Raw genomic sequence first — 24,656 nt, forward strand, 5'->3', positions numbered from 1 at the left:
GTGGTCCCCTAATACTGTATCTGAAGTCTCTTTTATATAGACCTTAGTGGTCCCCTAATACTGTATCTGAGTCTCTTTTATAAAGGGCCTTAGTGGTCCCTAATACTGTATCTGAAGTCTCTTTTATATAGACCTTGTAGTGGTCCCCTAATACTGTATCTGAAGTCTCTTTTATAAAGGCCTTAATGGTCCCCTAATACTGTATCTGAAGTCTTTTATATAGACCTTGAGTGGTCCCCTAATACTGTATCTGAAGTCTCTTTTATATAGACCTTAGTGGTCCCCTAATACTGTATCTGAAGTCTCTTTTATATAGACCTTAGTGGTCCCTAATACTGTATCTGAAGTCTCTTTTATATAGACCTTAGTGGTCCCTAATACTGTATCTGAAGTCTCTTTTATATAGACCTTAGTGGTCCCCTAATACTGTATCTGAAGTCTCTTTTATATAGACCTTAGTGGTCCCCTAATACTGTATCTGAAGTCTCTTTTATATAGACCTTAGTGGTCCCCTAATACTGTATTAGTGTACTGTATATTAGTGGTCAAGTCAAGTCCTTTTAAGTCATCTGTCTCAAGTCAAAGTCAAGTCTGAAGTCTTGAATACCAAGTCACTCAATTATCAATATTATATTATTATTAATGTAAGTCAAGCAAGTCTCAAGTCCTCAAATTGGCAACTTGAGACGGACTTGAGTCAAGTCGTGCCCCACCTCTGCTGTAAACTGTCACAAACTGCAGTAAAAACCCAGACGGAGACTCAGGTTCTGAACGCGTTGTATACATGACCAAAGAATGCCTCCAAAACCCGAATAATACACATATCACACACGCCTTAATGGGACAATGCTCAGTTCGGAAGGAGGCCTTGTTCTGAATGTCTAAACAGAATATGCTGTGACTCATGTGTCATAATCTGAATAATAGTGGAATATCAGTGTGCATGTAAACAGATTTTTTCACAATTACTCTTTTGTATCTGTGTGTGTAGGTGTTGTTATTGTGTGGTGTAGTATTGTGTCCGTGTGTATCCGTGTATTGTGTGATGTATTGTTATTATGTGTTGTGACTGTAGCGTCCGTGTGTATCCGTGTGTGTGTGTGTGTGTGTGTGTATGTGTGTGACTGTAGGTCGTTGTGTATCCGTGTATTATTGATAGTGTGTGTAGTGTGCTGTGTTTATCCGTGTGTTGTGTGTGTGTGTGTGTGTCCCGTGTGTATCCATGTGTATTGGTATGTGTAGTGTCTGTGTGTATCCGTATTATGTGTATTGTTATTGTGTTTGTGTTAGTAGGTTGTCTGTGTGTATCCGTATATTATTATTGTGTGTAGTGTCTGTGTGTATCCGTGGTATTATTGTTATTATGGTGTCTGTGTGTATCCGTGTGTTGTTGTTGTTATTGTTTGTAGTGTCGGTGTATCCGTGTGTGTGTATGTATTATTAGTGTGTGTGTGTATCCGTGTGTGTGTGTATTATTGTATTGTTCCGTGTGTAATCCGTTATTGTGTTGTTATTATTATTGTATCCGTGTGTGTGTATATTATTATTATAGTGTCTGTGTGTATCCGTGTATTTGTGTATATTATTGTTGTTAGTGTCTGTGTGTATCCGTTGTGTGTGTAGTGTTGTGTGTCCGTGTGTATGCGTGTGATTATGTGTATCCGTTTTTATTATTGATAGTGTGTGTGTATCCGTGTGTGTGTATCCGTTTATTAGTGTTATATTATTATGTATTGGTAGTGTCTGTGTGTATCCGTGTGTGTGTATGTGTGTGTAGTGTCCGTGTGTATCCGTTATTGTGTGTGTCCCGTGTGTATCCGTTTTGTTGTTGTTGATATTGTATCGTGTTGTATTATTATTATTATTATTTTATTATTTTGGGGTGTCTGTGTGTATCCGTGTATGTATTATTGTGTGTATGTGTGTCTGTCCATGTGTGTTATTATTATTGTGTATTATCCGTGTGTATCCGTGTATTGTGTATTATTGGTAGTATTAGTGTCCATGTGTATCCGTTTGTATTTTATGTTTTGTGGTGTCTGTGTGTATCCGTATGTGTGTGTATGTGTATGTGTCCGTGTGTATCCATGTATGTGTGTGTGTATCCGTGTATTATTATGTGTGTGTGTTTATTGTCTGTGTGTGTATCCGTGTGTGTATTCCCGTGTGTATCCGTGTGTATTATTATTTTTGTAGTGTCTGTGTGTATCCATTGTTTTGTGTGTGTCCGTGTGTATCAGTGTGTGTGTATTGTTATGTATTATTGTGTAGTGTCCGTGTGGTATCCGTGTGTGTATTATTATTATTATTTTGTGTGTGTCTGTCTTGTGTGTGTGTAGTGTCCGTGTGTATCGGTGTTATTATTATTATTATTATTATTAGTGTAGGGTCCGTGTGTGTGTGTGTGTGTGTGTGGTTAATGAATGTGTCTGTTCCATGTATTATTGTGTGTGTGTGTGCGAGTGTCCGTGTGTATCCGTGTGTGTGTGTGTATGTGTGTCTGTCTGTGTGTGTGTGTGTGTCTGTGTGTATTATTGTGTGTATATGTGTGTGTGTGTTATTATTGTGTATTGTAGTGTCTGTGTGTATCCGTGTGTTATTGTGTGTTATTATGTATTGTGAGTGTCTGTGTGTATCCGTGTGTGTGTGTGTATGTGTCTGTCCGTGTGTGTGTGTAGTGTCCATGTGTATCCGTTTGTGTGTGTATGTGTGTAGTGTCTGTGTGTATCCGTGTGTGTGTGTGTGTGTGTCCGTGTGTATCCGTGTGTGTGTGTGTGTGTATCCGTGTGTGTGTGTGTAGTGTGTGTGTGTATCCGTGTGTGTGTATGTGTGTGTAGTGTCCGTGTGTATCCGTGTGTGTGTGTCCCCGTGTGTATCCGTGTGTGTGTGTGTGTCCCGTGTGTATTGTGTGTGTGTGTGTGTGTGTGTGTGTGTAGTGTCTGTGTGTATCCGTGTGTGTGTGTGTGTGTATGTGTGTCTGTCCATGTGTGTGTGTGTGTGCCAGGTGTCGTGTGTATCCGTGTGTATTTTGTGTGTGTGTAGTGTCCATTGTGTATCCGTTTGTGTGTGTATGTGTGTAGTGTCTGTGTATTATTGTGTGTGTGTGTTTTGTGTGTGTCGTTGGTGTATCCGTGTGTGTGTGTGTGTGTATCCGTGTGTGTGTGTGTGTGTGTATTGTCTGTGTGTATCCGTGTGTGTGTGTCCCCGTGTGTATCCGTGTGTGTGTGTGTGTAGTGTCTGTGTGTATCCATGTGTGTGTGTGTGTGTCCGTGTGTATCAGTGTGTGTGTGTGTGTGTGTGTGTGTGTGTGTGTAGTGTCCGTGTGTATCCGTGTGTGTGTGTGTGTGTGTATGTGTGTCTGTCCGTGTGTGTGCGTGTAGTGTCCGTGTGTATCCGTGTGTGTGTGTGTGTGTGTGTGTAGGGTCCGTGTGTGTGTGTGTGTGTGTGTGAATGTGTGTCTGTCCATGTGTGTGTGTGTGTGTGTGTGTAGTGTCCGTGTGTATCCGTGTGTGTGTGTGTATGTGTGTCTGTCTGTGTGTGTGTGTGTGTGTGTGTGTGTGTGTGTATGTGTGTCTGTCCGTGTGTGTGTGTGTGTGTGTGTATGTGTGTCTGTCCGTGTGTGTGTGTGTTTCATTATTGTGATGTAATTTCATGGAGTATCTTTTAAATGCTTCATATCGTGGGGCTGCGTTTCCCCAAAAGTTTGTCTGTCTGTCTGTCTGTCTGTCTGTCTGTCTGTCTGTCTGTCTGTCTGTCTGTCTGTCTATCTCTCTGTCATTTCCCCCTCTCTCTCCCCATTCATATCTTCAGCTGTCCTATCACAATAAAGGCCTAAATTGGCCAAAAAAGTAAGTTTCTCCGTTTGTAAGACAACGGAGAAATAAACAATTAGTTTCCTTTTCTACTGAATTACAGTTTTTCACGATCACTATGACACTTTTTTCAATACTTTTAACAACTTTCCTAAACTCTTAACACAGTTAGCACAACATCCGCCTGTGTAGGCTTCACAATTAACACATTTGTTGTTGCTTTGACACAAAATGCATACAGTTAACACACATTTAAAATGCTTAAACTTCTTTTACACACAAGCTCCACCAAGACCAAATCAATGGATCTTTACTGACCAATTTACAAATGCTTTCACACTGTATGTCAGAACAGATAACATCATGTTCTAAACCTAACTTATAGGCTAAAGTCAAAGTGAACAGCTGATCATATTGTAAATTGAAACACAAATATATCCCCTGCATTTTATATACATGCATTTATTGAGAAACAGTGGGTAGAGCAGGCGCACTTGTACTTGGGAGGCTTGTGCCTCGACGCAGAGGTCCAGGGTTCAAATCCGACTTGTGATGATTTCCTGCATGTCTTCCCCCCCTCTCTCTCAACTAGCTGTCCTGTCAAATAAAGGTGAAAAATCCCCAAAAAATAATCTTAAAGAAATAAAATATGCATGCATTTACTAAAGCAGACAAAAACAAAAATGTGGAGAGGCTTCAAGAGAAACTGCAGTGCAAAACACAATCTATGATCTAGATGATCTATCTATGGGATTTCTTCATTTTCTACTTCTCAAATTGACTTTTTTTTTAAACACCTGTTCTCACTCTCTTCCCCCGTCTGCCAGTACAGTATCGTAGTTGGATGGCTGATGAAAACTTTTGTCCCACTCGGCTCGTTTCCATCGCCACCCCCCCGTTTCCTCCTCTGTGTTTTGACACACACACACACACACACACACACACACACACACACACACACACACACACACACACACACACACAGACACACAGACACACACACACACAAACACACAGCATCATTTCATCTCCTCCCGTTTGGACTCTCTGCTTCTCGTCGTTGAGAAACAACAAAAGTTTGGCTCTGCACGCGTGTATACGGTTTTTTATTAAAGGAGGCGTGTAGGGAGCGGCGAGCGGCGAGGGGGTCCTCTGGTGAAGCTGCGTCTCCGTGGAGACCAGCGCTGACCCTCCATGCTGCCACTCGAGGGGGGGGGGTGGGCAGCCACTGCAGGCTCGGTCCAACGCCTTCAGCCAAATGGATGGCGCCTGTCCTCCACACGCACACGCACTACGCAACAAAACACACACACACACACACACACACACATACAAGACAGAACACTACACACACACACACACACACACACACACACAGATACAGAGACAGACACACACACACACACACACACACACACACAGATACAGAGACAGACACACACACACACACACAGACACACACACACATGCACGCACGCACACATACACACACACAGAGACATACACACACACACACACACGCACACACAGATACAGACACAGACACACACACAGACACATAGACAGACACACACACAGTGACACACACACGCATGCACGCACACGTACACACACACACAGACACATGCACACACATACACACACAGAGACATACACACACACACAGACACAGACACACAGACACACCTTCACACACAGACACACACACACACACACACATGCAAACACACACACAGACACAGACACACACACAGTGACACACACACAGACACACACACACAGACACACAGACACACCCACCTCCCCTCTCATTCCCTTCTTTATGGGCCTGCTGCCCAACGCCACCTTTGGGCCCAATTACCAAGTTGTTTCCATCACTTGGACCGGTAGCCGCTTCCCCTCGGTAAAGTTGCTAATGAGGTTCGGGCTCGCGAACACCGCTCGTCTCTCAATCTGTCTGCGTGACCTTGCCCTTCTGTCTCTCTGGCACGCGCACACGGGAGACAGGAAGCCCCCTAATCCTGGCAACCGTGCAGGCCACCGGGAAGGACGCCATGTTTTACCCCAACCGGTTGTTTCGCAGCACAAAAACCCTCAGCCAGCCAGCCAGCGCCTCGCGGTGCCTTCAGGCGCTAAGAGAAACTTGTTATTTCCAAGTGACAAAAAAAAACAAACCAGCGCATGTGTTGGAGACGTTAATTGAATCAAAGTGCGAAAGCTTTGGCTGGAAACCGAGCGCGTTCCTCTCTGACAACAACACATGTCCACCAGTAGGCCGCCAGTGATGCAACGCTCTGCCGTTAGCGGTTAGCAGGGGTTAGCATGTTGTAGCGTGCGAGGGAGGCCAGCCAGCAGCGCGCAGAGCCGACAGATGGACGCGGCCTACATTTCAATTAATGTAGGACAGACGAGTTCTTCATGTTCAGTCCAGCACTTCAGTCGAGTGGTGTAGTGTACGTGGTCAAACTTAAGGCCCGCGGGCCAAATCCGGCCCCTTGCTAATTCTGATCTGGCCCCTTATATAAATTTAGGTTCACAGTACATTTTGGCCCACCTACTTTTTGTCACTTTTCACAATGTTTTTGTCAACAATTTTTATGCTTTGTCCCAACCTTTTGGCATTTTCTTCGACAGTTTCTGTCGACCAAACTGTAAGTGAGAAGCCTATATGAGACATGCAATGATACAGTCAAAGATATTTGACTTTTCCCCATGACATAAAAGCAATAAACTCCATGTCTGGCCCTTGATGTGATTCTCATCACTGAATTTGACACCCCTGGTCTACATGATATGCAGATATACGCAGTACACCCACTAAGAAACCTCCAGGATTATGTATATACCCACTTAAAAAGGCCCAATGACGCGCAACAACATACTTTACATTATAATTTTTTATATATTTTGAATTGTCATCTGTGTTTTTCTTCCCACTATGATATGCCCTCCCCATTCTGGCCCATATACTGTATATATATATATATATATATATATATATATATATATATATATATATATATATATATATATATATATATATATATATATATACCCATTACAATACATTAAACTACACCTCTGCTTCAGTCCGACAAACGCTGAGTTCAGTTAAGATTGATTGAATTTATTTCGAACATGTTAAAGCAAACAGAAAGACGTAAAAGAAAACGCAAAGATGGACAGATAGGTTTGAATTCATTGATACGAAAACTACATTAATTTGTGAAGCAACAACTACAAAAATTGTAGATTATGTTATTATCATTGTTAACTTTAATTTTAGAGATTTTGGAAGTATTTGTGCAAATATTTCTTTAAAGTCCGGTGACTCTCGGGTGCCTGGGTAGCTCACCTGGTAGAGCGCAGGTCCAATCTGTCTGGAGATTCCTTCGTGCACAACTCGTATTCTTTCGGATGTCTCGTACCAAATGTTGTAACAGCGGCCATGTTGTGTATAGTTTAGGGTCCTCGCTACCACGAGACCAATCAGCATTGAACAGATTGAACATGTAGCTGGAATTGAATGGCCTTCTTTTGACTGAAAGTACTGCCAAACAACAACTTTTTCTGCTCACCAGTTCCATGTCCACTTTCTCACAGCCTACTGCATTGAACCAGTTCCATGTCCACTTTCTCACAGCCTGCAGCATTGAACCAGTTCCATGTCCACTTTCTCACAGCCTACTGCATTGAACCAGTTCCATGTCCACTTTCTCACAGCCTGCAGCATTGAACCAGTTCCATGTCCACTTTCTCACAGCCTGCTGCATTGAACCAGTTCCATGTCCACTTTCTCACAGCCTACTGCATTGAACCAGTTCCATGTCCACTTTCTCACAGCCTGCAGCATTGAACCAGTTCCATGTCCACTTTCTCACAGCCTACTGCATTGAACCAGTTCCATGTCCACTTTCTCACAGCCTGCAGCATTGAACCAGTTCCATGTCCACTTTCTCACAGCCTACTGCGTTGAACCAGTTCCATGTCCACTTTCTCCCAGCCTACTGCATTGAACCAGTTCCATGTCCACTTTCTCCCAGCCTACTGCATTGAAGCAGTTCCATGTCCACTTTCTCACAGCCTACTGCGTTGAACCAGTTCCATGTCCACTTTCTCCCAGCCTACTGCGTTGAACGCTCCACCTACCTAAACACCTTCCCGTAATCAACGGCGCCGTCATAGTGCGCCTAGTGCAAGTGTAGGGTTCGGTTCACTGTGGAAAAACTCTAAGGTTCGGCAGAAACCAGAACCCCGTCACTGTTTTCAACGTTCCTTTGTCATAGTTCTGATATAGAAAGTTTTTGTAAGGACAACAAGGAGGGTTAGTTATAGTTTTTCCATATTGGGTTTTACTTCATTTTTGTGGCTTTCTCAGACATCTGTCACCTTTTTGTAAATTAGTTGCTTTTTGTCGTATTTCTGTTGACATGAAGGCCTACAAAAGTCATCAAAAGAGTTCCTTAGCCATCGTAGAATTTAGCAAATCAAGAAAAACAATGATTACATTTTCTTTTAACAACAACCTGTTTCTCAGCCTGAATATGAAAACTGTCTCTCTGCTTCTTCTGAGGTAATTTCTGAGTCTCAGAGTCGGCAAATCTGCCCAAATCCTGCTTTGAATAGTTGTATAGCAGGGGCAGATCTAGAAAAATATTTATGGGGTGGCGAGAGGGGGGCAGGAATTTTCGAGGGGTGGCAACATATGGCAGACGTGTATATATACTGAATTTAATCACAGTTTGATGAGAAAAAGTATGTACACACTACAAAAGGGCACAGGCTGCCATTTACAAACTCATACAGACAAACTTAATCTCATGCAATCAGTGTCTTGCATTTGAGGCGACCATACAATGTGATCTCACTTAATAGGAGATAGAAGTCTGATAGAAGTAAGGGGCATTATCACAGGAAAGGCATTAAGGTAAGACACAGGTGATGAGTGGCAGATGTGTGAGAGGGGAAGCAAACAGTTGTAGTCGGACATTGGAGATTCGCGCTCGTAAATGGTAAAATTGGCCATAACTTTTAATTCGTTGCTGCCAACTGGGGTGGCTTTCTTTTAGGGTGGCATTTGCCACCCTATGCCACCCCACTAGATCCGCCCCTGTAGTATAGTAATAGTAATTTAAGTTTAAAAAACACGTTCCTGTGTTTTTGGTTTGGCCCACAACCAGGCGGGCCAAAATGTATTTAACTCTGCAAGGGGCTGGATTGGGCCCGTGGGCCTTGAGTTTGACACATGTGACATATTGGGTTCAGGTTTTTATTACAAAATATGGCAATTTATTACATGTTGACATTTTATGACATGATGTACATGTGTCAAACTCAAGGCCCGCGGGCCAAATTCAGCCCCTTGCAGATTTAGATCCGGCCCATATATCAATTTGGGTTCACAATACATTTTGGCCCGCCTAAACTGCAATTACCTGACATTCAAAGCAGAATTTGGGCAGATTTGCTGACGCTGAGACTCAGAGAGTTTTCATATTCAGGCTGAGAAACAGGTTGTTGTTAAAAAAAATTGTTTTTCTTGATTTGCTAAATTCTACGATGGCTAAGGAACTCTTTTGATGACTTTTGTAGAGCTTCATGTCAACAAAAATGCGACAAAAAGCGTACAAAAATGTCAGAAAAAGCAACAAATTTACAAAAAGGTGACAAATGTTAAACTGACCTTTGTTGATCTGAAATGAAGCTGCACAACCTATTTCTCTCTTCAAATGTTTTCAGAAACATGTTTCGGTGAACTATTTTAGTTAAATACGAGATCGTATTCTGAACGAGCCGCCCGTTATGCTCTGTTGTGAAATCCGGGAGCAGCCAGACCCAGGTGACGCGTTCGTCCAATCAGCCGTTTAGTGCGAGTAAGGTCCATCGTTCCACACTGAACTTTTTGACCGTTTTTAGGGGGTCATCCTGGTACTTTCAGTGCATTATCTACATGATATACATCAAACTAAGTGCTTGAATTGTGCAAGTAGGTGCTTTGAGACACAGCCACGTCTGGCCCTTGGTGTGATTCTCCTTTTCCAGTGTGGCCCTCTGGGAAAATGAGTTTTACCCCCCTGACATAATGCGTTGTTACGTGGCGTTTACGTGGCGTTTACGTGGCGTTTACGTGGCGTTTACGTGGTGTTAATGTGGCATTTACGTGGCATTTACGTGGCATTTACGTGGCGTTTACGTGGTGTTAATGTGGCATTTACGTGGCATTTACGTGGCGTTTACGTGGCGTTTATGTGGCGTTTACGTGGCGTTTAAGTGGGGTTTGTGTTTACGTGGCGTTTGTTTTTACGTGGCGTTTACATGGCGTTTACGTGGTGTTTACGTGGTGTTTACGTTGTGTTTACGTGGTGTTTACGTGGTGTTTACGTGGCGTTTACGTGGCGTTTACGTGGCATTGCATTAGGCGTTTCACGTTTATGGCGTTTACGTGGCGTTTAAGTGGGGTTTGTGTTTACGTGGCGTTTGTGTTTACGTGGTGTTTATGTGGCGTTTACGTGGCATTTACGTGGCGTTTACGTGGCGCTTACGTGGCGTTTATGTGGCGTTTACGTGGCGTTTAAGTGGGGTTTGTGTTTACGTGGCGTTTGTGTTTACGTGGCGTTTACGTGGTGTTTCCTGTCTCCCAGGCGGGAAGGCGTTCATGTTCCGCGTGCAGGACCTGCGTGACGGCGTGGTCGTCTACCACCACTCCGACAGCGACACCACCCGCGACCACATCGTCTTCCGCATCAGCGACGGGCGCCACAGCATCCGCCACAAGTTCCCCGTCAACATCCTGCCCAAAGACGACTCGCCGCCGTTCCTCATCAACAACGTGGCGTTGGAGGTGCAGGAGGGTGCCGCCGTGCGGCTGGAGGACTTCACGCTACTGGCTACCGACCTGGACTCCAGCGACGACTACATCCTGTACCAGCTGACCTCTGGCCCCCGGGTGGGGCAACTGGTCCGAAAGACCTCAGCCCACGAGACAGGTGAGGGTGGGAAGGCGTTACGTTTATTTGGGTTTTTTTAACCTCTTAAAGGGGCCCTGCCATATAAAACCGTTTCTACTTGCATTTTTTGAAATCTGTGAGTTCCATATGTGTTTGTGTTATGTGGTGAATGTGAAAATGAACTGCTACCTCCTCTGTCAGCTCTAGCCACTGAACAGAAATAAGCGGAGAAATCAGTCCAATCACAACAGCTGGTCAGTCTGACATCATGTTGCCTGAGCTCATTACTATTCATGAGCTCGCCCAGTTGGGCTGGGTACAGGATGCTGACAGCCAGGCTCTCATTGGCTAGCTTTTAGCCAGTCAGATTCTAACAGCTTAGCTCGTTGAATATTAATGAGAACTGGCACAAATCGAGCTGAGTCTTCCTGCAGGCTTTCTATACCGCGCTAGAATGGCTTGAAACAAGGTAACCAAGGTTACAGAGTCCATGGTTAGAACTTCAGACATCACCACAAAGTCATGAAATACGTGTGGCAGGGCACCTTTAAGAAACCCTTGAAATCCATGCTTTTTGGTCTAAACGTCATACCCAAATTAAAAGTGGTACAGCTCCCATATACTGTGACATTCTGGGGTGTGCCTGGTATCATTGGAAAGGTAACACTATCAGGGGGATTCTAGGCCTTACTGAGGCTAGATTGGAGGTTTTTTATTGCCGTCCAAGTAGAACATCTCATCCAGTTTTTTATTTGGCTGTTGACCTGACCTTTTAAAATGTGGCCTAAATCAGATTCCAGTGTGAACTGTTTGCGGTTTCGAACTGACCCGCATGCGCCAAAGACCAATACCAATGACATCAGACGCAGCATGCTGTCGCACTAAAGGTAAGGAGGTTATGGAAGAAGTCAACATTTTCACTTTTATTTCAAAATGTTTGTGTAATGGCAGCTGGTAACATTAATGAGCAGGTGCTGAGGAGAAGAATGAAGAGAAAGAGAGACAAATGTTAGGGTGAGGTTGGGACCCAAGAGCGAACACAGACTAGATGGTTGGGATTTGACAACAGTTCTTTAATGTAAGTTCAGCCGAACAGAAATCTTTCAACGTAGGAGGGTGGTGATCCAAATGGAGTGGAGGAGCAGAGGTAGGCAAGGCAGGCTCGAAAACACACAGGGCTGGTGGCTTGGCTGGAAGCGAAGATCAGGTAGACCTCCAGCGTCTGCACACAGATAGACGACAGTGTTAATAAAAAGAAAATAACTTAGATAGCACAATGTTTACTAGAGAACTAGCGTGTGTGGCCGAGAGTAGTTACCACTTCAATTCAATTCAATTCAATTTATTTCTAGTATCAAATCATAACAGAGTTATTTCAAGACACTTTACAGATAGAGTAGGTCTACACCACACTCTATAAATTCCAAATCCCCAACAATTACAGTAATTCCCTCAAGAGCAAGCAATAGCAGTGACTGTTGCGACAGTCGCGAGGAAAAACTCCCTTGGTGGACTGAAACGAACTGCCGCTGGCTGCCTGGATCACAGGAGTACTAGTGCTGGAGCTTGATTAGTAGATCACCTGCAGCTGCGCTGGAGAGCCAGGTGCCCTGAGGAAAAAGCCACGCCTACCCACTCACTCCACACACACACACACACGACCAAAAAAAGGAAACAGCAGCCTGAGTCACGGACCGTGACAACAAATTGGCTATTTTGGCCATTTGCGGGTTATTATGGCCAGATTTATGGTGTCAACACGTAACCAAATGCTTTTTTAGTTGATGCTCGTCATCTCGTGTTGCAGCTGGCAGGTTGTAATTGTTGTCGATGTGTTTGCAGGAGAGCAAGTGGAGAGTTTCTTGCAGCGGGATCTGATCCAGGGTCAGATCTACTACCAGCACTCAGGGGAGGAGCAGTTTGAGGACTCGTTCGACTTCACGCTGTCTGACAGCCACCAGCCGCCCAACCTCTCCCAGACATACGTGAGTCAGAAAACACTTTCCTCTCAAACCCTCCAGGTTTGGGTTTAACAAAAGACTAACGATACTAGAGCTTAGTTTGGGCGCAAAAAATCAAGCTTGAGCCTATCACGGTACAATGGCGGACTCAAATGCATGACTCAGACAGGGAATCACAGGTAAGTAGTTTATTGTTCAGAGAACAATGCATGACAATGCTAACCCTTTTCAAAATAAAACAGGAAGCACAAATAAAGAAACACAGAACCAAAGCAGGAGCTGAACCTGACAGACCCTACCCGAGCCCGAACCCGACTGACGTTCTCAACTATAATTCAGAGTTGTTTAAACTACAGAAATCTGTTTAGAATGATCTTAATGACTAATGCAACAAGGACGAAGCATGTAAACTGCGCTGTTAGTTTATTCAGAAAGGAATGGATCGCAAATGGATCCGAATGAAGAAACGTTAGACCCTATAAGCTCCCTCAGCCGAATAGTGTGGGTAACAGCTCAAGGCAGCAACATAATCAAAGCCCTGGAACCATACAGGAGACTTTCTGGTCTCGATCATAGGAGCCGATAGGCGAAAATACCGAGCCCCCATGTGTGCCAGACTGCCAGTTCATTTTTATTGTCATAGTGTGATTGGTTATGTCGGAGGCATTGATTCTTAATTTCCCACAAAGCTGACCATGGTTACGTGCCAGTTAAACTTCTCATCTCCAATCCTCTCTGTATCTGTGAGAAGTGGCGCCATCCTGGGTTGAAAGCCAACTTTATGGCTAAATTATTATTATGTTAATAGGTGTGTGTGTTCGTGTCGGCCGCTGATGGAATATTTGAGGAATAAAGGTCGGGATATTACAGGGAAAATAAACTCAGAATATATTGAATTTTTTTGAAAAAGTTGGAATATTTGCACACAAAAATTGTCCGATTATTACGAGACAAAAAGTCAGAAAGTTCTAGAAAAAAGTTGAAAAATTCTGCAGCGGTATCCAAGGTTCTGAAATGCAAATTTGTTTTGACTACTTTTCTTTTTTTAAAGGGTGTGCGCACCCACGGAGGAAAACATAAATCTGCGCCTATGGTCTCGATCACCTAATTAATACTGTCCTTCGCCACGGTCTGCATGCTGTCAACAGTGGTGCAGATGAGCTAGACATGATGTAGCACAGTTTACCTCACACTCAAGTCAGTGCAGGACATAGGCTACACCCAGAGCTACGGGAGAAGATGGAGAGGCATAGCTTTCTCCCCATCCAATTAGTCTAATAAAGTAATGATTAAAAAAACCCACAAATGCTTGATCAAGGGCCCGGTCCGGCATGAGGATAGTGGCGGAAAATATCGGGCTCGGGCAAAGAATCTAAACTCTAAACAATACACAATGAACACACGAATACTCATTCAGTGTTAACCTACATTTTATTTGTCACTGCACTGCAATAATATCCCCTTTTTGGAGATGAAGTTGGGGTTCAAAATGTATGAAAATATTTGACACAGTTATTGTGGGCCAGAGGGGAGACAAGGCTTTATTTGTCACTGCACTGCAATAATATCCCCTTTTTGGAGATGAAGTTGGGGTTCAAAATGTATGAAAATATTTGACACAGTTATTGGGGGCCAGAGGGGAGACAAGGCTTAAAGGGTAACTACTGTTTTTTTTGTTTTTTTAACCTGGACCCTATTTTCCTATGTTTTTGTGTGTAAGTGACTAAACAACAATCCTTGAAATTGGTCCAGTAAGAAGCGTGAAAGTGCTGGTTTTGCCACTGACAGACTCAGATTATTATTCTAAGTGTCTGACAAGATTATGGGATGGATCCCTACAGAGATAGACCTTTAAAAACCTCTTTGAGACGTTTCTGTTTAACCAGAAACAGCTCTGAAGTCAGTAGCGCTAAACCCACCAGACTCCATTTAAAAAACAGTAGTTTTAGCGTGTATAGAGCCAGCATGTTCTTACATGTAAATCAGTAAACTATGTGTTTATTTCAACCAAACCTTGAGTGGTGATCGTTGGAAAAGTGGAAAGATGACCCAAAACTGCATTTTATAGTTTAATTGTTTTTCTGTCGATTTTGAATGAAGTGTATTTTACTATGCTTAAATCACTGATTATTTACATGGAGTCTAGTGGGTTTAGCGAACGCGATTTCACAAATGTTTATTTTTTTTATTAAAAAAAGGATCTTACCCTTTAACAGAAAGGTCGACCTCCTTAGAAATCCTTCCCATAACGTTATTAGACACTTAGAATAATAATCTAAGAGTCTGTCAGCGGCAAAACGAGCACTTTAGTGAACTTTAATACAAGTTGCACAATTGCCCTGTTAACTTACATTGTAGCTTGTTTCACCGGTAGTTACCTTTTTAATATTAAAGGGCCACTGGCCACCTTGCCCCTCCCAGAACCACCACTGCTCTCATCAGATTAGAAAAGTCTCTTCCTGTCCCCCTGACCCTCTTCCTGTCCCCCTGACCCTCCCCTGTGGATCCAGACGGTCGTGGTCCATGTTTTCCCGGTGAAGGACCAGCTGCCGATGGAAGTCTCCGGCAGTGTCCGTTCGCTGACGGTGAAGGAGACGGAGGTGGTGTACATCACTCAGTCTCACCTCCACTTCACCGACAGAGAGCATCCGGACACAGACCTGACCTACGTCATCACACAGCCCTGCTTCAGCCCACTGCATCCTGGGTAAGGTCAGGCTGGGACACCCTCTACTCAGTGGTGTAGTCAACATGATACGCAGGTCTACGCAGTATACCCACTAAGAAAGCTCCAGGATTTCCATATACCCCACTTAAAAATGCCCAATGACACGTAACAACATACTTTCCATTATATTTTTGATATATTTTGAATTGCCATCTGTGTTCTTCTCATAGGCTAAATAAAGGGATTTCAGCCATAAATTGGTGCATTAAAGTGCCCATATTATGAAAAAAATCACTTTTTCTGGGATTTGGGGTGTTATTTTGTGTCTCTGGTGCTTCCACACACATACAAACTTGGAAAAAAACAAACATCCATGGTGTGAGATACGGTTTCTGAATGTGTCCTGCCTTCAGTCTCCTGGTAAGCTGCTCAAAATATTATTACCATATATATTGCTCTATATGTATGGTAAAAACAGCCAAAGGATGCCCAATCTTCCTAATTCACAGATATTACCCTGCTAAATCATTACATGATTAAATTTAAAAGAGACATCAACACATACTGTTCTTTTTGTGATGACCACCCAGAAACTGTTTTGCACCTCTTTTGGCATTGCCCACACGTCAGAACATTTTGGCAAAACCTCAGCAGATTCATCATTGATCTTATTTATAAAGACTTTGCCTTATTGTGGAAGGATGTTATTTTTTGCTTTTATAAAAGTCATAATAAACAAAAGACGTACTTCATTATACATTTTTTTTATTCTTTTGGCAAAATTTCACATTCATACGTGTAAATTCAGCACTAAAAACCCTAGTTTTGTACTTTTTCTCCATGTAAAACATTATATTAATCTGATTTCTGGCTCAAACAACAAAAAGGCTGTTAAAACTGTCAACATATGGTCCTCTTTCTCTTTGTAATGGCTTATAAGCTTCCCCTAGCAATCTTGTGTTATATTTTGTTTATCTTTTTATTGTTGTATGTTATATATATTTTGGCTATTCACATGTGATTTGTAGGCCTACCCTTTATTTGCAATAAAATAAATAAACAAATGATAAAAAAAAGTCCAATCTTCCTGCTAACATGGCTCAATCAAAAGAGGGAAAATTAGAGTCTGATTTAATTCTGTGTTGTGGAAAAGACCCCTAATAACCCATAATGATCCTGAAATTGAAAGTGAAATTAACTTTTCATTGTTTGTATTTACAGGCTGATGGACGCAGGGCGCCTGTTCTACACCGACAGCACCAACGCCATGAAGAGAGACCACATGGTGCCAGCGTTGAAGTCCTTCACACAGGTGAAAACTACAGGGCTGTCAGCATTAACGCGTTCATTTTTTTTAATTTTATTATTATATATATAATATACCATTTATTAATTGATTTTACACTTCACTGGGCTTTGCGTCGGGCCGACGGGCTACTATTTTGTCCCTTTGCCGCACCTTTACTACAGCTACAGCAGGCTTAACTCTACTGTAGTCATTCCTACCAGGAGAAAGAGGTTAATAAAGATTATAATCGTTTCTAAATATATGTGATATGAACTAAACAATCTCACCTCGAGGTCCAAATCAATTTCTTCAGCTTGAAACAAGAAAAGCAGTTTGTTGCCCTGGAATTATGTTTTTTTTTTTTTATTTAATTTCATTAAGTTCATTGGCATTTAAAACATGTTGAAGTTCTTACAGCGCACGCAGACTTTGTCGCTTAAAAAAGTACTATATTAAAGACTCCCGCTAAGGACTGAAATGACTCAATAACTTGTAGAAGTTAAAGCAGGAAGCAAAGCGTGTTTTACAGCCGGCGCGTGCATATGTGACGTCATGAAATCGCCTTAACTATTTATACCAGCGCGTGGTGGTCGCGACACTAGCTTCAGTCTTCTCCTGAACAGAGGTGGCGCTAATGAGGAAAGGCTACCGACGTTGCTATATCTACGGACTAGAAGAAGAAGAAGAAGAAAAAGGTAAACAACGGCAGAACTGGCAGCAGCATTGCTGTCAATTTCGGGGCGGAGCTAGACTCTCAGTACAGTAGGGGCGGAGCTTCATCATGGGGCCCTCTGCTACCAAGTAATTTTAAAATTAAAAAGGTAAAATATCTGATGAATGCATATGTTATAATGTGTCACTTGTTGAGCCAAGTAAGCCTCTATGTCAAATAAAACACTAAGAAAAGACACAGCTTGTATTGACGATCAAAGAAAGCAGTTTGCCAGTCAAGTACCAGTGTTTCAGCACCATGGACAGCGATATCTGATGGACAGCGATGGTGCTGATCAGGCCAAGAGCGCTCAATCAGTGCCACGCTATATAACTGACATGGCTCTGATATATATATATATATATATATATATATATATATATATATATATACACACATAGACACAGACACACACAGAGATCGCTCGCTATAAATCGGGCTCGCCGGCAGGATATTACATCATTTTGACGTCACAATGGCGTGCGCCACCTCGAATGCATCTAGTACAGGGGTCACCAACCTTTTCTAAACTGAGAGCTACTTCCTGGGTACTGAGTCATACGAAGGGCTACCAGTTTGATACACTCTTCTGAAATAACAAATGTGCTCAGTTTGCCTTTAATTATATATGATTATTAATGATTAATGATAGTTATATATGATTATTAAGAAAACACTGATCATGTTAATGATTTCTCACAATAATTATCAACAATGACTTAACAAGGTGGGAAACAGACAATATCAATATTCAATTTTCATTTTTAGAACAGCCTGAGGGCTCCTCATGTGGTCTTTGGGGACCCCCCCCTGACCCCCACACCACACACACACACACACACACACACACACACACACACACACACAGGACCTATTCATGCACAAATGGAGAGATGTCAGAGTGAGTGGGCCAGTGCCCTGAGCAGTTGAGGGGGTTACGGTGCCTTGCTCAAGAGCACCTGGCAGTGCCCAGGAGGTGAACTGGCATCTCTCCAGCTACCAATCCACACTCTGTACTTTGGTCCGTACTGGGACTTGAACTAGCGACCCTCCGGTTCCCAACCCAAGTCCCTACGGACTGAGCTACTGCCACCCCTAACGCTATACAGAAGTCCTTTAAGATGAAGTGCTCTTGTTCTCCCAGCATGCCGTGAACCACCTGAAAGTGGCGTTCATGCCTCCGGTGGAAGACATCGGGCCCGAGCCGCTGGCGGTCCAGTTCGTGTTCTCGGTGAGCGATAACCACGGCGGCACCGTCTCCGGCCTCCTGTTCAACATCAGCGTCACGCCCGTGGACGACCAGGCGCCACAGGTACGGTCACGCTCTGCCACTGTGGGGCCCCATAGGCCATTTTATTTTTACATTTTTGTTGAATATTTATTTGTTTTTTCAGACACACACACACAGACACTCACAGACACAGACACAGACACACACAGACACACACACTCACAGACACAGACACAGTGACAGACACACACACACACAGACACACACACAAACACAGAGACAGACACACACAGACACAGAGACAGACACACACACACAAACACACAGAGACAGACACACACACACACACAGACACACACACACACAGACACACACACACACAAACACACAGACACACACACACACACACAGACACACACAGACACACACACACACAGACCCACACACACACACACAGACACACACACACACACACACAGACACACACACAGACACAGACAAACACACAGACACAGACACACACACACACACACACACACAGACACACACAGACACAGACACACACACACACACACACACACACACACACACACACACACACCCCCGCTTTATTGACGTTTTGTCTCTTTGTTGATGTGTGTGTGGCTCCTGTTGCCAGGCCTTCACCAACCTGCTGCGGGTGGAGGAGGGGGGGGCAGCCTTCGTGACGGAGGAGCACCTCCTGGTCCAGGACCGGGACAGCCCGGAGGAGGCTCTGGGGGCGGAGCTTCAGAGGACGCCACGCCATGGCCGCCTGGAGCTGCAGGGCCGGACGCTGCTGCAGGGGGACGCATTCACCCTGCAGGACCTGAGAGGACTACGACTCAGGTCAGACAACACACACACACACACACACACACAGAGACACACACACACACACACACACACACACACACACACACAGACATAGTTAGACACACAGACACACACACACACACACACACACACACACACACAGACACAAACACACAGACAAAGACACACACACAGACATAGTTAGAGACACACACACACACACACACACACACAACACACAGACACACACAGACAGACACACACAGACATAGTTAGACACACACACACACACCCACAGACACAGATAGACACACACAACACACAGATACACAGCCACAGCCACACAGACACACAGACACACACACACACACACAGACACAACACACAGACAAAGACACACACACAGACACAGTTAGAGACACACACACACACACACACACACACACAACACACAGACACACACAGACAGACACACACAGACATAGTTAGACACACACACACACACACACACACACACACCCACAGACACAGACACAGATAGACACACACAACACACAGATACACAGCCACAGCCACACAGACACACAGACACACACAGACACAACACACAGACAAAGACACACACACAGACATAGTTAGAGACACACACACACACACACACACACACACACACACACACACACACACACACACACACACACACACAGACACAGACACAGATAGACACACACAACACACAGATACACAGCCACAGACACACAGACACACAGACACACACACACACAGAGACACACACACACACACACACACACACAGACATAGTTAGACACACACACAGAGACACACACACACACACACACACAGACATAGTTAGACACACACACACACACACACACACACACACACAACACAAAAAAACAGATACAGACAGACACACACCACACACACACTCACACACAGACACAGATAGACAGACACAGAAAGACACACACACACACACACACACACACACACACACAGAGACTTCACCTCTATAGAAGTCTGTGAGAAAATGATAGATTTATGACCTCAGTAAGTTACCTGTTGTGCCTCTCTGTGTGTTGCAGGTACATCCACGATGACTCCGAGACGACGGAGGATGAGGTCCATCTGAAGGTGACGGACGGTCTCAACGCCGCCAACGTCGTCCTGGCGATACAGGCGAGTGTCCGGCCCCCAAAACACACATTACATCATCAGTCAACATCCTGTGAGAGGGACAGACTGGCTGTCAGAACATCACACCTCCTGTTTGGATCTGACAGAAATTTAAAAGATCTCAGAGACAATTTTAGCGTTTTATTTTTTCTCACGTTTTTGTGTCCGGTATTGAGCGAGAACGCTGTAATCGTCAGATGTGAACTAGGCTGCATTGTAACCTGATAGGACAGATGTTCAGCATCAGTCAGCGTCCACTAAAAGTTCTGTTGTTGCTGCTGACAGACTCAGATTATTATTCTAAGAGTCTGAAAACATTATGGGATGGATCCCTACAGAGATGTAGCTTTTAGTTAAAGAGTAAGATCCTTTTAGTTTAACATGAAATAGCCCCAAAATCACCATCACCAAACTACACCAGACTCCATGTAAATAATCGGGACTTTTAGCGTGTATAGAGCCAGCATATCTCCACCAGACTCCATGTAAATAATCTGGACTTTTAGCGTGTATAGAGCCAGCATATCTCCACATGTAAATGGGTGAATTAAGGGTTTATTTCAACCAAACCAGAATGGTGATTGTTGGAACAGTGGAAAGATGAACCAAGATGGAGTTTGATAGTTTTATTTAGTTTCTGTCGACTTTGACTGAAGTGTGTTTTATGATGATAAAAGTCCTCATTATTTACATGGAGTCTGGTGGAATAGTCTCTATACCGCAACATTATTACTTGGTGAATATTATACTAAGTTATAATGCTGGTGGTATATCAATATTATTAATGGTGGTGAGATATGCTAGTCTATACACCTAAAACGTTATTTACATGGAGTGTGAGTATCTTATACACACAAAATTGATTATTTACATGGAGCTGTGGAGATATCGCTCTATACACATAAAACCTGATTATTTACATGGAGCGGTGGAATATGCTAGCTCTATACCGCTAAAAGTCCTGATTATTTACATGGAGTCTGGTGGAGATATGCTGGCTCTATACACACTAAAAGTCCTGATTATTTACATGGAGTCTGGTGGAGATATGCTGGCTCTATACACACTAAAAGTCCTGATTATTTACATGGAGTCTGGTGGAGATATGCTGGCTCTATAAACGCTAAAAGTCCTGATTATTTACATGGAGTCTGGTGGAGATATGCTGGCTCTATACACGCTAAAAGTCCTGATTATTTACATGGAGTCTGGTGGAGATATGCTGGCTCTATAAACGCTAAAAGTCCTGATTATTTACATGGAGTCTGGTGGGTTTAGGGTCAGCGACTTCAGAGCTGTTTCTGGTTAAACAGAAAGGTCTCAAAGAGGTTTTAAAAGGTCTGTCTCTGTAGGGATCCTTTCCTTAATGTTGTCAAACACTTTCAGTCACTTTACACTTTACAGTCTGTTAGTGGAAAACACAGAACTTTTAGTGGACGCTAACTGATGGTGAACATCTGTCCTGTGGGGTTACATTGCAGCTCGAGTGCTCTCACTTAATGCTGGAAACAATTTCAAAGATTGTTGTTCTCATCAGTCACTTAGACACAGAAACATGGGAAAATAGGGTCCAGGTTGAAGAGCATAGAAGTTACCCTTTAAGATATTTGATTACTTATTAAATTCTGCTGCATTTAAAGGCATACACATGAAACTTTTCCAGCTTGAGTCCCCCTAAAAGTTGAAATGAATTGGAAAGAGTATAATTTTCATCCAGGAGATAAAAGACATGTCCATACACACACACCTACAACTAACCCCCCCCCCCTCCTACACACACACACACACATACATACACACACACACACACACACACACACACACACACACACACACTCCTACAGTTTTCCTGTGCTTGTGTACCCATTCAAAGGTGCAAAGCTTCCATTTGCAAGGGACATTGCACCATGACTGCATTTGCCAGTTGTGCATGTGAACCACCAATGTTCGCACACACATGCATGCACGCACACACAGAAACACACACACACACACACACACAGAAACACACACACATTGTAGTTGTTAATTTTCTAACAAGGTTATTTCACAATAAATGTTTTATTAAAAATACTTTTTGTCATTTTTATTGTCATTCATGTTAAAATAAGAGCAGTTAAAACTGTCCGGTCAAGTTTTACCGAAAACAGTGCTTAAAAGTTAAAAGGTGTGGCTGAAGAACTTACAAGTTACCCTTTAAGATATTTGATTAATTATTAAATTCTGCTGCATTTAAAGGCATACATATGCAACTTTTCCAGCTTGGGTCCCCCTAAAAAGTTGCATAGTATGCCTTTTAAAGTCTTGTGATGTGGCGTTCTCAGGTCCTGCCGATGAACGACGAGCCCCCCCAGCTGGGCGGGGGTCTGCGGGGGGAGCTGAGCTGCGAGGAGGGGGGGCAGGTGCAGGTGACCGTGGACTACCTGTCGGCCACGGACCGGGACAGCGAGGACTCCAGACTGACCTACATGCTGGCCCGGAGTCCCGGCAGAGGGGCGCTGCAGCGAGCCGGACTCACCGTGGACAAGTTCTCCCAGCAGGACCTGCTGCAGGGACACGTCTACTACGTCCACACAGGTGAGAGGGCACAGGTGTAGATTTTTTTTTGGGGGGGGTGGGGGGGGGCAGTAGGGGTGGTCTAGGGAGAGCAAGTCCGCAATGTAATTTTTTTCCATATTTGTTTTGTCACTTTTATTGACATTTGTGACACTTTTTCAGGTGTTTTTGTGGCTTTCTTTCGACCCTTTATCAGTTTTTTTTCAACATTTTTGAGAAGTTTATTAACTGGAGATGAATTGGATAAAAGTGTGTGTGTGTGTGTGTGTGTGTGTGTGTGTGTGTGTGTGTGTGTGTGTGTGTATAATCTTTAATTTGACAACTATCATGTTTTTCAAAAATTGTACAGATTTTGGGGCATTCTGTCATCTAATATCTTGAAAAATAGTTCGTAGCTGCTGTAAATGGAGCAAGGCTTGATTTGATCAGACACACACACGCACGCACTCAAACAGACACACACACACACGCACACACACAAACAGACAGACAGACAGAAAAACACACACACACAGACACACACACACAGACACACACAGACAGAGACACAGTCACACACACACACACAGACACACACACGCACACACACACACACAGACACACACACAGACACACACACAGACACACACACAGACACACACGCACACAAAGACACACACCGCACACACACACACACACAAACACACAGACACACACCGCGCACACACACACACTCACACACAAACACACACACAAAGACACACGCGCACACACAGACACACACACACAAACACACACACAGACACACACACAAAGACACATGCACACACAGACACACACAAACACACACAGACACACACAGACCACGCACACACACAACACACACACAAAACACACACACACACAAACACACACAGACACACACAGACCGCACACACACACACACACACACACAAACACACACAAAGACACACACACACACACACACACACACACAGACACACACAAACACACACACAGACACCACACAAACGCACACACACACTCTTCATCAGACACCTTGTTGTTGTTGTTGTTGTTGTTGTTGTTGTTGTTGTTATTGTTGGTTTCTGTTCCAGGCGGAGAGATCGGCGCCGAGCCGGTGTTCGACACCGTCACGCTCATCATCTCCGACGGCGAGGCTGGGGGGACGGACGGCTGTTGTCACGGCGACGCCCCGCCCCCACCCGTGCCCCTCCACGGCACGCTTCCCGTGTATGACCTCAACATCACCATACTTCCTGTCAACAACAAAGTCCCCGTCGTCACTCTGGGTGAGTCTTTAAACAGCTGAAATCCTATCGGCAACGTATCGGCAACGTATCGGCAACATATCGACAACATATCGACAACGTATCGCCAACGTATCGGCAGAGTATCGGCAACATATCGGCAACATATCGCAACATATCGACAACATATCGACAACGTA

At 43.8% G+C, this 24,656-nt stretch overlaps 1 protein-coding gene across 1 annotated transcript in view; it reads left to right on the forward strand.

Moving 5' to 3' along the window:
• frem1b (Fras1 related extracellular matrix 1b) overlaps positions 1–24,656 on the forward strand; it is a 108,864-nt gene that overhangs the window by 33,649 nt on the left and 50,559 nt on the right. Inside the window, 9 exon segments of the mRNA XM_039811503.1 lie at positions 10,454–10,798; positions 12,602–12,744; positions 15,231–15,427; positions 16,610–16,700; positions 18,533–18,700; positions 19,278–19,486; positions 20,560–20,653; positions 22,975–23,227; positions 24,304–24,498. Coding sequence (XP_039667437.1) covers positions 10,454–10,798; positions 12,602–12,744; positions 15,231–15,427; positions 16,610–16,700; positions 18,533–18,700; positions 19,278–19,486; positions 20,560–20,653; positions 22,975–23,227; positions 24,304–24,498 — 1,695 coding nt within the window.

Source organism: Perca fluviatilis, chromosome 9, assembly GCF_010015445.1.
Source record: "Perca fluviatilis chromosome 9, GENO_Pfluv_1.0, whole genome shotgun sequence".
In the NCBI taxonomy this organism is placed as follows: Eukaryota; Metazoa; Chordata; class Actinopteri; order Perciformes; family Percidae; genus Perca; species Perca fluviatilis.